Source organism: Sardina pilchardus, chromosome 19 (genome assembly GCF_963854185.1).
Source record: "Sardina pilchardus chromosome 19, fSarPil1.1, whole genome shotgun sequence".
Taxonomy (NCBI): Eukaryota; Metazoa; Chordata; class Actinopteri; order Clupeiformes; family Clupeidae; genus Sardina; species Sardina pilchardus.
The window spans coordinates 13,055,123-13,070,122 of NC_085012.1; the positions used below are offsets into that span (position 1 = coordinate 13,055,123).

Sequence of the window (15,000 nt, forward strand, 5' to 3'; positions counted from 1 at the left end):
CCCCAGTGTTGCAGGGCCAGGGGGCAGTTTGGGATGTGAGGGTGGGGGGGGTGCCAGTTCCACATGCCCTTCAGGCCAGGGTCCATGCCAGTGTGGTGGCATCACCGAGCTTTAACCGGACTGCTGCTGGACAGGCTGGCACATCCCAGATGGCTGGCATATCTGCCTGTGCCTCTCCCCACCCCCAACACTTCCCACCCCTCATCCACCCCCCCTTCAGTCCTGCCAGGCTGCCACACTGTGCCAGGCTGTAGCTGGTGGACGTCGAAGGCCATGTCGCTTGACCATCAGCTGCCCTCTCAGCACCCTCTCTGCCTCCATCCGTCTCCCCTATCCCCCTCTATCCCTCCCTCACTGTCTCTCTCTCTTTCCCTCTCTCTCTCTTATTTATCTCTCTCTCTCTCTCTCCTCTCTTCCTCTGCCTCGCTCTATAATTCTCTCCTTCTCTCCCTTCACTCCCCTTCTGTTCATGACTCAGCTTTGGACTCGGGTGCCTCCCTCTGGAGCCAATAGCCTGCAGACAGACAGAGAGGGTCAGGGGGTGCAATTTAATGCCCCTAGTGTGTGTGTGTGTGTGTGTGTGTGTGTGTGTGTGTGTGTGTGTGTGTGTGTGTGTGTGTGTGTGTGTGTGTCTGTGTGTGTGTCTGTGTGTCTGTGTGTGTGTGTGTGTGTGTGTGTGTGTTCTGGAGCTGGTCCAACTGGCTGACACCTCACATTGGGCTCCCCTATCGTGTAGATTAGGAAAAATCCCAGTGCAGTGTGACTGACGGTCTGCCAGGCCCTGTGGGACTCGGCGAGCCTGTCAGCACGTCTGGGTGGCTGCTCGGCCCCTCAGCGGAGCGGCTCTCTCTCTGCTGGCCCCTGGGGCTTTGCTGCTGCCCTAGAAACAGCCGGGGTGCTGCCCAGCTAGGGGAGCAGAATAGCTGTGGGTTTTAAAGGCTTTCAGGGTTCTGGGTGTGTTTACATTTGCTCTCACAGATCTGTGTGTTTCCTCTGCCCTGCAGCTGTTCGTCATACCTATTTCTGTCTGTTGTTTGTTTCCACACAAATACATACACACACACATAGACACATAGACACACACACACACACACACACACACACACACACACACACACACACACACACACACAAACACAAACACACACACACACACACAGACACACACAGACACACAGACACACACACACACACATACAGTCGTCCAGCCTCATGTAATACCTGAGAGCTCTATCTGTTGGCAGGCTGCGTGGTGGCCACTCATGCTCTCTGCCGTGCGGAGCAGCAGTCCTCCTGTAAGCAGTGGTCAGTGTTGGATTACCAGATCTGTCTCTCCGAACAACAGCAAGCTATTTCGAATGGATCGCAAAGACGTCTGTTAGCAAACACTATTCGCTTCGTGAGTACTATTGACATCAAGAATTCACCATGGAGAGTTGTTCTGTTGGGATGACTAATGTGCGTTTCCTAACTGAGGAAACACTTTTTTGATTGTTCCTATTTTTCAAAATCCATACTATTTCTCATATTTCCTCTGAGCAGTTAGTACTGCAGTAGCAGTTCTGAGCTGCTTGTACTGTATGCTGAATTTGGGTTACATTGTGTTCAACAATGTCAATTCAATATTAACAGCTTTTGTTGTCGATAAATAGATTTATGAAGATGAGATTAGTCCGTTAATTACAGTTCTGGCCATCAACTCAAATTCGGAGAGTGAAAGTCGCATGGATCTCTCAAAGGGATATTTTTAGTGTGCCAGCAACTCAGAGCACCTTCTGTTCACACTGCTCTCCTCACATCTCTCTCGGAAATGCGGAGGTGTTGGGCCCTGGTCACCTTCCTCACAGGGTCGTCCCTCTCACTCAGAAAGCCGATGTGGGGATTTGCTCATGCGTGAAAGATAGATTAATAAATAAATAAATATATTTCAGTCCCGGCAGATTTCATCTAATTTCAACGCTGTTCCATCAGTGTGAACAAGCTGTAATCACATCGTAATCTTGAAATCCCTCCAAATCCGCAGCAATCTGCCCGGCCGCGGCCGGAGCTTCCCCTGACCGGTGCTGCGCTCCCGGGACGCCGTGCGTCAACAAACACGCGTGTTGATCTGGCACAGCTGGCCAGGACAGGAGTCTGTTGGCGCAGATCGTTATTCATAATAACGACGTCTGTGGAATCTGTCGTGCAGTTCTGTATAGAAACCGTGTTTTGAGTGATAAGTAATTTCCGGGCTTGTTTACTTTCGAGGAGCAGAGACACGGAGCAGGAGAAGTCTGCTCTGCAAGCTAAAAGTTCCCTACAGATCATTTAGTAGAGATGCCGGTGTGTTCAAAATTCAAATGGTTGCTAGGTTACCACAGCCAGCCACATTCACAGCTGATCCCAGGAGGCTGTTGTCATGGACAGAAGAACATTTCCAAGATGTATTTCCCTTTCCAACCACAAAGGCCACCCTGCACTGTAGAGGTAAACAGGCTGAGGTAGTGCATCACGCTAATATTATTTTCTAACGCTGCCCTACACTCTGCCTTCTGCCGGAGAGTGCAGAGCAGAGTAACAGTCCCTCTAAGATGAGGAGGTTTGTCTGGTTGTGTTCTTCCTAATGACAGGTTCCTTTCCTGGCCTCAGTCACTTGGCAGACAGAGAGATGTGATAAGAGGCAGGTAAAGAGTTCAGTAGTGGCGTGGCGTGGCGGGGCGGGGCGGGGTCACCTCTCCTGGAGCCTGGACAGAGAGAGACTGAGGGCTTTCGACTTGAGATACTCCTGTTCCAGAACCAGGCGCTTTCAGCTTGAGATCCTCATGGTCCAGACTGAAGCGCTTTCAGGATGACGGGAGATGGGACTTGGCACCTCGTCTGATGCAGCCAGCCAGGCCCAGTCTACTGTACATTTAGACCTGTTTACATCTGAGACAAAGGACGCGAGAGAGAGAGAGAGAGAGAGAGAGAGAATAGAGCAGCATCTCCCTCCATCAGGACACTTCAGCAAATTGTTCAGTCCATGTTTGACCTAACTCCAAGTGTCACACAGAATGTCCTTTTCATAGCTGTTAAACTGACACTAAATGCATTTTTTATCTTTGCAGCTGGCCCTTGGCAAGCACTATTTTTTTGCAAAAGATAATAGATGACCTTCATGTTTAGTTCAATGACATGTCCAGACCTGGGCATCAATATGTACAAAATAAGTATGAACATTTAAAGTGCAGTGTATTAGTATAATATTAAAGACCGAAAGGCCACTGAATCTTTCATTCTCATCAGATAAATTAGTCTACATATTTTACATTAGCAGATAAATTTGTAGTTTTGAGGCTTGGATTTATCAACTCAGTTTATCTATTTTTCATAAAGAGGACGATGCCTGCATAAAGAAATAACTCTCTATGGACTGTAACTCTGGACCCTAGTCCCAGCAGAGTTCTGTCTGTCTTTGGTTCCATTCAGTTTGGTTTTGTTGGGTTATGTTAGGTTCGGCTAATTTGGGTTGGGTTTGGTCGGGTTCAGTTAATTTGGGTTTGGAGTGGTGTGGTTGTGTTACGTTGGGACCAAAGCACTTTCAGCGGGAGATCCCCCTGCTGGTAGCAGCTGGAACAGCAGGCTGGCTGATGTGGAGAGGAGGGTGTTTATACACAAGATCCCTTTGGGTCAGTGGAGCCATTTACCGGTTCACAGAGGGCAAGCTCTACAGCACACACACACACACACACACACACACACATACACACTTCAGAGTGGTGTCCTCCAGTGGCCTGAATAGCCGCCAGACACTCAGGCCAGAGTGGCATCTCCCAGCAGCCTCCACGCCTCCTGTGGTATGTTCTCTGCTGTTGGTGACCCCATCCTCACTCGGCTGTGCCTGTAGGAAAGGTCATCTGCTTGATGAAGAAATGCCCGCCAGAACACAACGCACACACACACACCCACACACAGAGAGGGAGAGAGAGAGAGAGAGAGAGAGAGAGAACATATCAGCATCTCTCGACCATCTCCCTTCATCACAGGACAATTCAGTTCATCAGCACATCACTGAGTCTATGTTTGACTTAACGCCAAGTATCACACAGAATGCCCTTTTCATAGCTTTCATAGCTCTAGGCAGTCTGGTTCAGTTACACTGACAATAAATTGCTTTTATCTTCAGAGCTTGCGCTTGACTTCTGATATGTTTTGCTAAAGATCATATGTCCATATAATATGTTCAGACATACGCATTGATATGAACAAAATAAGGATTATTATGTATAGTTCAGTATATTATATTACAGTTATATTAAAGACCCAAATAGATAGATAGATAGATAGATACTGATCCCCAAAGGGAAATTCAAGCACTAAAAATATATAGCACTGCATAGGTAAGAAAGGGAGACGTACAGTAGTAGAGTCAGATGAGATAAATTACACATTTTACATTTGCAGATAAATCTACTTCTGTGGCTTGGATTTATCAGCCCAGTTATTCTTTTCCCATAAAAGAAAATGGCACCTGCAGTGAAATAACTCTCTCTGTGGACTGTAACAGTGGACCCTAGTCCCAGCAGAGCCCTGACTGTCTTTGTTTTGGATAGGTTTGGTTGGCTTTGGTCAGGTGTGGTTCGTTTCGGTTTGGTTGGGTTGGGTTGGGTCTTGTTGGGTCTGGTTCGGGTTTGTCTGGTTTGGTTCTAGCTGGTGTCTGCTCTCGCAGCATTGATACGTGCCCTTGCGGGGGAGGAAGGCGAGCTGGTTCCTCTCGCTGTCCAAGCCGCCAGCTGCCTCAGCACATTATTCACGCCTAAGGAGATTTTCTACCCAGCATCGCCCAGAAAAAAAAAAAAAAAAAAAAAACAGAAAAAGACGTTGTTGTTGTGTTTTCCCCGTTTCCGCTCGACTGCGGCGGATGCTCCTCTGCCAGCTGTGGTATTCCTGATGAGTCCTCTTCTCCCGGGAGCGCGTCCGCGCCGCGTCTCCACCGTCTCTCGGGATCACTATACGCTCAGACTGGGAGTGAATGCGCAGTGATTCAGACCGCTCTGTGAATTAAATATAGAACACATTATCGGCTCTAATTCTTCAACAGTCAGCCTTCAGAGGCAATGCATTTGTTCCCATTCTTCATGTCAGCGACAGCAACACTGGCTTCAAGAATAGTTATGTTACTGCAGTATATAGAAACTGTATATCACTTTCATTGATTGAACATTTTTAAATGGGAGGCATATAGGCAAAGTACATTACTGTAAGATAAACACTGACGCCTATCTGAATTGCCTGCATAAAATGCTGTAGCAATAGTAATAGATAGAGGATATACAGGCTATATGGGATAACAGGAGAGGCAGTACTTCCAGCGTGTGGCCCAGAGGCCGTGCCAGTCTCTCCGATAGGCGGGCCTATGGTGCACTTACTGTGGATTTGTGGGAATATGATGCATGCGTCCGCGTGGAATTCCTATAATCCACAATCAGTAAAGCCTTTATCCTTGAAGCACCACATTTAGAGATTTATTCCTTGTTTATGATGCTGTTCCATATAGGCTCCCTCAAGATAAGATGTGCTCTGTCCTAGTTTGTGACAGCATAGCTCTCTGGTTCCGTTCCATACAGTAGTGTCCCTGAGTCTCAGCACAGCTGGACTGCTGCCTTGTGCATGAATAACACGGTACAGTAGCTGAACTCATGTTTAGTATGGTCTTGTGTTTAGTATGGTCTTGTATTTAGTGTAGACTTGTCTTTAGTGTGGGAAAAAGTGTTTTGTATGGACTCAATGTGCTTAGTGTGGCATCATGGTTAGAATGGCTGTAAAGTATGTTTTATTTGTGTGTGTGGTTTTGGTTTTAGTATGAATGTTTAGTGTGTCATTGTTTGGCGAGCTTCAGTATTGGTGTTCAGTAGGGATGTTGAGAGTGGATGTTGAGTGTGCATGTGCTTGACAATGTTGCATGTGGATGCTAGTTTGAAATATCAGGGTTCAGAAATATAAGCAATCTAGCAAACATGCTTGTAGTTATAGGCTACGTGGCTTATTGTTTTTAGCATGTGAGTTTACAATAGGCCTACAGGCTACTGCTTGTGCTAACACGAAAACATATATTTACTTATCGCATCTGCCAGTGCCCATTTATCTTATTGCACACACACAAAACCCAGTATTGCGATTGTGGAATCAAGTCATGTAGGCTAGGTACATTTTTATATCTGCCTATTCTAAATACTCAGCCGACTGTTGTATTGTTATGTTGTATTGTAAATAGTCTACTGCCCTAATGTAATATTGACATTGTGGAAAGTTTACATAGCTTAGGCCAGTGTTTCTTAACTGGTGGGTCGGAACCCAAAAGCGGGTTGTGGTACTCATCTGAGTGATGGGTCGCAGAGCTTGAGGCTAAAAAGAAATTAAAAATTGCCAATTTAAAATGTTACCTGATCAGATCTATCATTGGCCCGTTATTTTGATAAACTTTATTCGTAGCCTTTGTCAGTCATTGCCATGGCATGGACATAGACAATGTTTATGTGACAGGTCATGTTAGATATAATGTTAGGGAGCTAATTTGATAAAAGTATGCATCATTTTAAGATATCATGTGAAACGCAAGTTAGCTGCAACCCTTAATACTTGAAGTAAGATAGAATATGATTAACTTAAATTGAGGACAAAATAAGACACCGTGGGGTGCACATGAGAGCATAAAAGCATCCAAACTAAAATGCCACTTGGAACCAACACACAAACCTGTCGAGTAGTACTTTAAAAGGTCATATCAGCAGTTAAAGACTTCACAAATGTAATGCCAAACATCGGCATTTTCCAAACAAGTAGGCCAGGCACTTTGCGTGTCTTATGTAGGCTACCTCACCATATTCGTTGGCCTGAATGCTAAATATATATATATAGTTGCTCACAACTTTATGGACATGTGAAATTGTGGGTTCCAAAAGCAGATCAGTTAAGAACCACTGGCAAAAAAAACATTTCACACTTCCACTTTTGCTCAAATGGCCTAATTTCTGAACGGGTTTTGTTCAGAGCTGAAAATGACATTTCATTCAATTTCCAAGACATTTGATGTGAGAGTATGGTCTTTGTCCTTCTTTGTCCTTCAATTTATGAGTATGGTGCTTGGTGCATGTTTTTACTCGTGCATTTGGGCTAATTTAACAACTTGAGCCTGTTTCTGTTCATCTACAGTAGATGCCACCCTTGAATTAACCAGTGCCCCACTAGGGCCACCCTTGTTACAAATCTCTAGATTCGCCACTGAGTGGGGGTGTTTAATGTGAATGTTTAGTGTTAGTTTTTAGTGTGGATGTTGAGTGTCAGTGTAGATTATTTAGTATCAATGTTTAGTGTGGATGTTGAGTGTAGATTGTTAGTATCAATGTTTAGTGTGGATGTTGAGTGTGATACCTCTGGCGGGGAACCTGCACAGCTCTGCACATGCTCAGTCTGCTCACAAGATCTGTCATCTTGTGTCACTGTTGCTATGGTTTCCCTTTCTCCTGCATAGGGCAATCACCAGGCCTGCCATTTGACTGTGTCTACCGCTCATTGCTTCTCACTAGACTCACTCTCCCTCTCCCTCTCTCTATCCCTTCTTCTCTTTGTCTGGCTTTATCTGGTTTCTCTCTTTCCCCGACTGCCCTTCTCTCTCTCTCTCTCTCTCTCTCTCTCTCTCTCTCTCTCTCTCTCTCTCTCTCTCTCTCTCTCTCTCGATATCTGCCTCTCAAACTTTCCCCCCTCTCTCTTTCTCTCTCTCTCCTTTTGTCTGCCTTTCTCTCTGAATCTCTCTCTCCCTCAATTGGCAACAGTAGCACAGCATGCCATGCAGTCATAGCTACTGCCATTTATCCAGCCCAGCTTGGAGGCTCCCCTACAGGACTGGGTCGAGAACCTGACACACCGATTCCTTCAGCGACAAAGCAGTGGTGACACTCTAAAAGGTCGGTAATTCATAATGACTCAGTTAAAAAAAACAGAGAGCAAATCCGTTAAGTCCTTTAACCTAAGCCTAAACCTAAATCTATTTCATAAGCTCAACTTCGGCCCTGTACATTTCTCTTGTTATTTGCCACTGTGTTGGTTGGTGAAATAATCCAACTTCTTCCTAGCCACTAAGGCTCGGACAAATACCCAGATGATTCTTTAACCAAATAATCTGCAGCTTATGGAGGGCAAATGAATTAAAGTAATCATGTGGTCCAGAGGGACCAGCTGCAGAAAGCACTCTCTCTTTCTCTCTCCCAGTTTCTCTCTCTCTCACACATCCTGCAAGACTCACAACGAGCTTCGATCTGTTCTCCTGTTGGGGGTGGGGTTGTGAGCTATGGAGACCCAGTATGAGTGGTACAGCAGGAGAGGTTGTGAACCTGAGAGGACCAAAGGACAGAACTAAGCACATTCATCAGTCGTGGTGTTGTAGGGAAGTCAGTTTTCAAACACCTTTTTGGTAAATGGAAATTTTGCAAGCGATAGATGAGGGGGCATAATAATAAACCTGGAGTTTGATCTGCTCTAGTTCAGGGCCAGATCTGTGTTGGCTGAGCTTTAGTGAAGGAGCACATCAGTGCACTTGTATAGTTATAACAGCCATGTTGTGTGTTGTGTGTATGATTGCAGCCCCTTATGCTGTATGTGTTTAAGCTCTGCTGGAGCCGACTGCTGACATTTGTGTGTGTGTGTGTGTGTGTGTGTGTGTGTGTGTGTGTGTGTGTGTGTGTGTGTGTGTGTGTGTGTGTGTGTGTGCGCGCGTGCGTGGGGGAGGGGGGAAGGGACAGATAGCAGGCAATGTATGCCTCAGTGATCTGTCTCAAATATGCAGGCTTTGAATAAGCTTTTTCCTTACAGCTGTTCCTCCCGCTTATGTAACCCTGCTGATGAGTAGGTTAGATTGTTTATGATGAAGTCACCATCTCTCTCTCTCTCTCTCTCTCTCTCTCTCTCTCTCTCTCTCTCTCTCTCTCTCTCTTTCTCTCCCTCTCTCTCACTCACTCACACACATGCACACACACATACACACACACACACCAACACACACACACACACACACACACACACACACACACACACACACACACACACACTCTCTCAAACATACATTAAGGCTCTCCACATCAGAATGTTCCTCATGCATCAGTAACCACTATGCAGAAAACATTGTATTGAGTTGTAAGAGCCCCTGCAAAAGTGACACTTCAATCAATCAAAGTAATATTTGCTTGTTTTTGTCTGACAAGATATTTCTCCTTGTTTAGAGCAAACCAAACTATCAAGAAACAATAAAAAGTATAGACCTCAAGAAGGAATAGCTGCATGAATGCAAAAACATTACAGTACAATATGAAAGATACTAACACATGTAACATGGATGTGAAAAGCTATAGCAATATCAGACTTAATGCATGTCAGTGAAAGATTCAAACTCCCTGTGATCAATGGCTACTGCACATGACATTATGAGGAGACTGCATTTTCTCATCCATTTTAAAATGCAATTGAATGCTTCCTGAAGGTGACAGAGTTCCTCATTTTGAAAATATGAAGTGCAGTTGCTTTACTTGTTCTGTTAAAATGTGCCATCCCATAGCTGTAGCAGTCTGTTTGACAGAGAGAAGGATGTTAGTGGTAAAAACGCCAGCCAAATCTAGCTTGTGTGCTCTAATGATCGCTGAGGCGACGCGTTTAATGAGATGATCTCAGATCTGGGACTGAGCGCAGAAAAAGAGTAATTGGGAGTGACGCGCATGCGCTTTGAAGAAAAAACATGCCAAGCGCTCCAGTGGCTACTTATGGAGAAAAACAAAAGCGAGCAGAGAAAGCGCGCACACACACATTATTCCGTCGGTTTCTCCATGTTTGACAGAAGAGTAAAATCGTAGTGTAACACACACAATCGCGCATTTACCGTGAAGTGCTGAGAGGATTGTTGTTTTCGGTTAGTGGCTCTCACGCTTTTGTTTTTCTTTCATTTCAAAACGCCGAAGTGGATTGACAGGGAGCTAGAATCCACAGGTCTCCATGTCTCTGTGAAGAAGTCCGTGGATTCGCCATGGATTGCATTAGGAGCATCTGACTAACTGGGGGCGGATATAACTGAAAATCACACTGGATTCTGATAAATAGATACCCTACTCTTCCGGTAATTTTGTTGTCTGTAAAATCTCTACAACTCCCTTTGAAAATATGAAGTTTAGTCTTAAACGAGGGCAAATAATTACTCTGTACTTGAACTGTTTGGATATGTCAAATAAGGAGCTGATTTTCTGCATAGATTTTCTGAAACTTTAACAATTTCGGTCTTTTTTGGGGGGAGCAACATTTTATATCCTTCTAGCGAGGCGCTGTCCGAGGTTCTGAAGTGCTGACGCGTCTTCGTTCTATCATCTGTCAGAAATCTTTGACGTACGCCACTGCTTAAAGCTTTATTGGATGAAACAGTTCAGATGTTTTAACCCTGGTCAGTGATGATGCTTTGATACATATTTTATTTGACACACATTTCCTCTTTCTGTGACAGGAAGGCCCTATCCTAGACACCGCCCTATCGCTCGATCTCCGAGTATGAGAACTCTCACGGGGGCTCTGCTGCTTTCTGTCTCACTCCTAATACTATCAGGTAAGTGTCCATGTGGCGAGAGAGCTTCTCGTTCTGGCGTGAAAGTGGCGCCTTTATCAAACGTCAGTCGATTTTTCATTTGACGGCTCACCCAATGAAGACTGGCATATCTTCTTGTAGCTTCGCCAGTATACTGTACGACCCAATGATCCACACACAATCTTATTTTCCACGTGAGACCACACAGTATGCATTCACCGATAAGTTTTAAAATTTGTTACAAATATTTTCTCTGCTTGGGTATCAGATTGTCGTTTGATGATATACACTTCTTTACTACACCCACTTACAACATGAGCAAACAAGACATCACACACTTATGTTCTATTGGCCGACAGATCTTTCATTCTTGGAATACTTATCTTCCATGTCTAGTTTTTCTGCGTCTTCCTTCTTTAGGATGGTTTGTAGTAATACAGTAGGTTTAAACAATTTATCATATCATAGATATTACTTATACAGATTGTCAACAGGATGTGAGTATCTTTTTGAACTGTTTTCCTTCGTACCCAAAGCATCACGGGGAGGCAAATTAAATATAGCCTGGCCCTAGTCTGGCCCTAGTCTGGCCCTAGTCTGGCAACCCACAATTCATAACCGTTTCCCTCAGACAAGAAAAATGTCAGGCCAATCAGGATTGAGAGGAGAAGACAAAACCTAAACTTTGTGAAAATTATTATACAAAGAAAATTATAATACAAAACGTACCAAAAATGCAGTTGGAAACATGCAGAAATATATTTACAGCAAAAGTAGACCCACATACATTGTGTCCTGACTGTTGATGCTGTTTATTGTCCGTTTGTAAAGTTTAGGCAAAGTGGGAAGTAATGTTAGGAATCTCTGATCAATGTGGACCAAGGATTTCAAAGTTAGTGCCTGCTAATACATTTGCATTTACACATACAGTAAACAAAAGTGACTTTCTGTGCAGTCACTCACTGCACCTTTAAGCCTTATTTACTGCATGTCTAATATATAATGTATGATCAGAGTGGTCATGCGTGTGAAGAAAGTAAGAGTAGCCCTATAAACCTTTCATCATCTGTGTTGTTGCTGTACAAAATGTCCCTATTGAGTCTATGGCCTTCTGTGTGTGTGTGTGTGTGTGTGTGTGTGTGTGTGTGTGTGTGTGTGTGTGTGTGTGAATGCCTATGGCTACAGAGCCACAGCCCTGTCTAATGTCACCATGCTTATCTCAGCTGTCAGTGCAACATAAAATCCAAACTCAACAGTGAGTGACAATGAATGCAGACATTGGTAAATTGATCTGAAATGATGCCCTTTTATTTATTTATTTGTTTATTCTAAGCAGTCTAGAAAGGCTCAATGGTGTTTTTTTGCCCCCAACGGCACCTTCCAGGCAGCACAGCCTAAAAGGCACTACCTTAACCCTATTCCTAACCTTAACCCCCTCAACCCTCATCCTACCCCTAAACTGAGGGGAGTAGTGCCTTGAAGGCAGCGCTGCCTGGAAGGCATTATTGAGGGCAAATTATACCAAAGACCGTCTAGAAAGCAGCACTCTGTGATCAATAGGGCCATGTCCGTATGCCCCTGTAGTTTGGGCTTCGCATAGTAATTGGATGAACATAATAGCATTACCACTTACATGGCTGAATGTCAATGCAGAGCCATCAATATATTGAGCCATGACTGATTGAATTATCCATGTGCCAGACATCAAATGCATCAAAGCATCAAATACTGTCGATAAAAAAGGACGATTATGATAAATAATGATAAGATTTGAATACTGTAATGATTCACACAATTACATTCCATTCTTGTTTGACATACATTGAGAAAAATCATTTATTCCATGTTCTGTCTTTTACTGCCATAATAAGATGAATTGCATGCTTTTGTGCCTTTGCATTTCTGTTCCTTCATTCTCATATATAGACAAAGAATAGAGCCCGTCTTGGCCCAGCCAAAATATGTCACATGCTACACCCCCCCCCCCCCCTCCCAGACACACACACACACACACACACACCACCACCACCAGTTTGTGTGTTTGATGTGTTTGAGTGTTTCCACTGGCCTCCAGAATAGGGAGACGTGATCGATGTTGACAGCTGAGCCCTGGGGTTGTAGGTTATATAAGCGGGCCTATGTTTTTAGCAGCACAAAGACTGTATACAGTAGTACACCCACCCTGTGTGGAGATGGGGCCGCCCCGCCGCCCGCTGTGTTGTGGCTCTTTGCATGGCTGTGTGCTGGGACGCATGTCCCTCTTCTTTTGACCCCCGGCATGGACCAGAATGCACTGGATTCCAAAAAGTGTGATGGTGCAGGTTACAGGCTGAGAGGAGGAAAAATAGAGAGATGAGAGGAGAGGGGAGGAGAGGAAGGAGAGGAGAGAAAGAGGGAGAAGAGAGAAGACAAGGGGAGCAGAGAGAGGAGAGAAGAGAAGAGGAGAGGAGAGGAGGGAAAAAGAAGAGGAGAAAGGAAAAAAAATGAGCAGAGGCAATGGGGAAAGGAAAGGAAGAGGGAAGGAGAGGAGAGGAGGAGCAAAGGAGTCTTTGAAGACATGGCTGAAAGACAATCAAGCTTGTGATCATTGACCTTTGTTTTTCATTTAGTTTTTCTTTTACTTGTCATGTTAATTCTATTGTCTTTTCATCTGTCTGTGTTTTTACTTGAACATCCTGCCCAGGGACTACAGGTGCAAATTAGCTATTTAGCTAACCCTGGTATAGAAGCTATTCTATGCATGGTCCCTGTCAAACAAAACCAATAAACTAAACTAAACTAAACTAAACTGAACAGAGAACAGAGCGAGGAGAGGAAGGACACAGACAGCCGAAGGGGGAAGAAAGGAGGAGCACAAAGAGCAGGAGAAGAGCTTTTTAGAGAGATGAGAAAGATGAGATAGCAGGGGTCCTGTAATTAGTGAAAGGAGAGAGGGCAGTGGAGGAAGAGGAGGTGAAAGGAGAGAGGAGAGAGGAAGAGGAAGAGGAGAGGGCTTTATCGGGCGTCTGATCTCCTCGTCTCATTCCACTGCCCCCTCAAGACACCCGAGTCCAGGAGCGCTGCTGCGTTTGTCTGGTTGGACCGAGCTCTGACCACAGAAGGAAGAAGAGAGGGAGGGAGGGATGGAGGGAGGGAGGGAGGAAGAGGTAGAGGACGAATAGGTGGAAAAGGGAAGAAGAGGGGCAGGAGGACTAGAAGCAGGAAGTGGACGAGGTCAGAGCTCGGTCCAATCAAACAAATGCAGCAGCGCTCCTGGACACAGGTGTCTGCAGGGGACAGCTGGATAAGAGAAGATCAGGTGCCTGATAAAGCTCTCCTCTCCTCTCCTCTCCTCTTTGATTCTCTCCTCTCCTCTCCTCTCCTCTCCTCTTTGATTCTCTCCTCTCCTCTCCTCCTCACCTCTTTGATTCTCTCCTCTCCTCTCCTCCTCACCTCTTTGATTCTCTCCTCTCCAGAGCCAGAGGGCCAGCAGGTTGTGTGGGGACAGTTTATCTCAGTTTACCTGAGGCTGTCCTCCACACACACTCAACAGCCTAGGAAAGGGACACAGCAACAGGGAGCCTCTCTCTCTCTCTCTCTCTCTCTCTCTCTCTCTCTCTCTCTCTCTCTTACACCAACACACACACTCTGTTTCTCTTTCACACACACAGGCATGCACACATATACACACACTGTTTCTCTCTCTTTCACACCCACACTTTCTCTTTCTCTCTTTATCTTACATGCAGACAGATCAGATGAGAGCAGAGAGAAGGAGAGACAGAAAAGGGTGGTGTTTCCTCAGAGGAGACAGACAGAAAAGGGAGGTGTTTCCTCAGAGGAGACAGACAGAAATGGCTGGTGTTCACTAAGGAGAGAGACAGCAATGGCTGGTGTTCACTAAGGAGAGACAGACAGCAATGGCTGGTGTTCACTAAGGAGAGACAGACAGAAATGGCTGGTGTTCACTAAGAGGAGACAGACAGAAATGGCTGGTGTTTCCCAAGAGGAGACAGACAGAAAAGGGTTCAGTGACATGATGAAGATGAAGACATGGCTCAGAGTTAGCTGCCATACTCAGCAGAAAAGCATAAACCTAAAAGCCATAAATCCTTTTCTGTAAAATGAGTTTTACTCTCACTGAATCTGTAATGCTAGATGTCTGTGTTTTATTTAAACAACATAGTTTTGCAACATAGTTTTACTAAACATCAAAAAGGAAAACGGGAGAACCACGATCAATGCTGACAGAAAACATAACTAGCACTAAATCTGATAGATGCAGACAGACAACATAACCAACACTAAATCTGATAGGTTCAGACAGATAACATAACCAACACTAAATCTGGGTTATTGATGTGTAATGTTACCCAATCCATGTTGTATGAATTCTTGACCCAGTTAAAGGACCTTTACTAAATGTGTGCCTCACTCTCCCACTAACC

General features: G+C 44.9%; 1 protein-coding gene across 2 annotated transcripts in view; it reads left to right on the forward strand.

Annotated features, from left to right (window-relative positions):
* Positions 1-1,317: 1,317 nt before the first annotated feature.
* Positions 1,318-15,000, forward strand: part of scn3b (sodium channel, voltage-gated, type III, beta) — a 29,706-nt gene continuing 16,023 nt past the window's right edge. For both annotated transcript variants that reach the window (XM_062521105.1, XM_062521104.1), the window contains exons 1-2: positions 1,318-1,399; positions 10,496-10,594. In XM_062521105.1, coding sequence (XP_062377089.1) covers positions 10,540-10,594 — 55 coding nt within the window. In that variant the 5' untranslated portion in view covers positions 1,318-1,399; positions 10,496-10,539. The remainder of the gene's footprint in view (positions 1,400-10,495; positions 10,595-15,000) is intronic.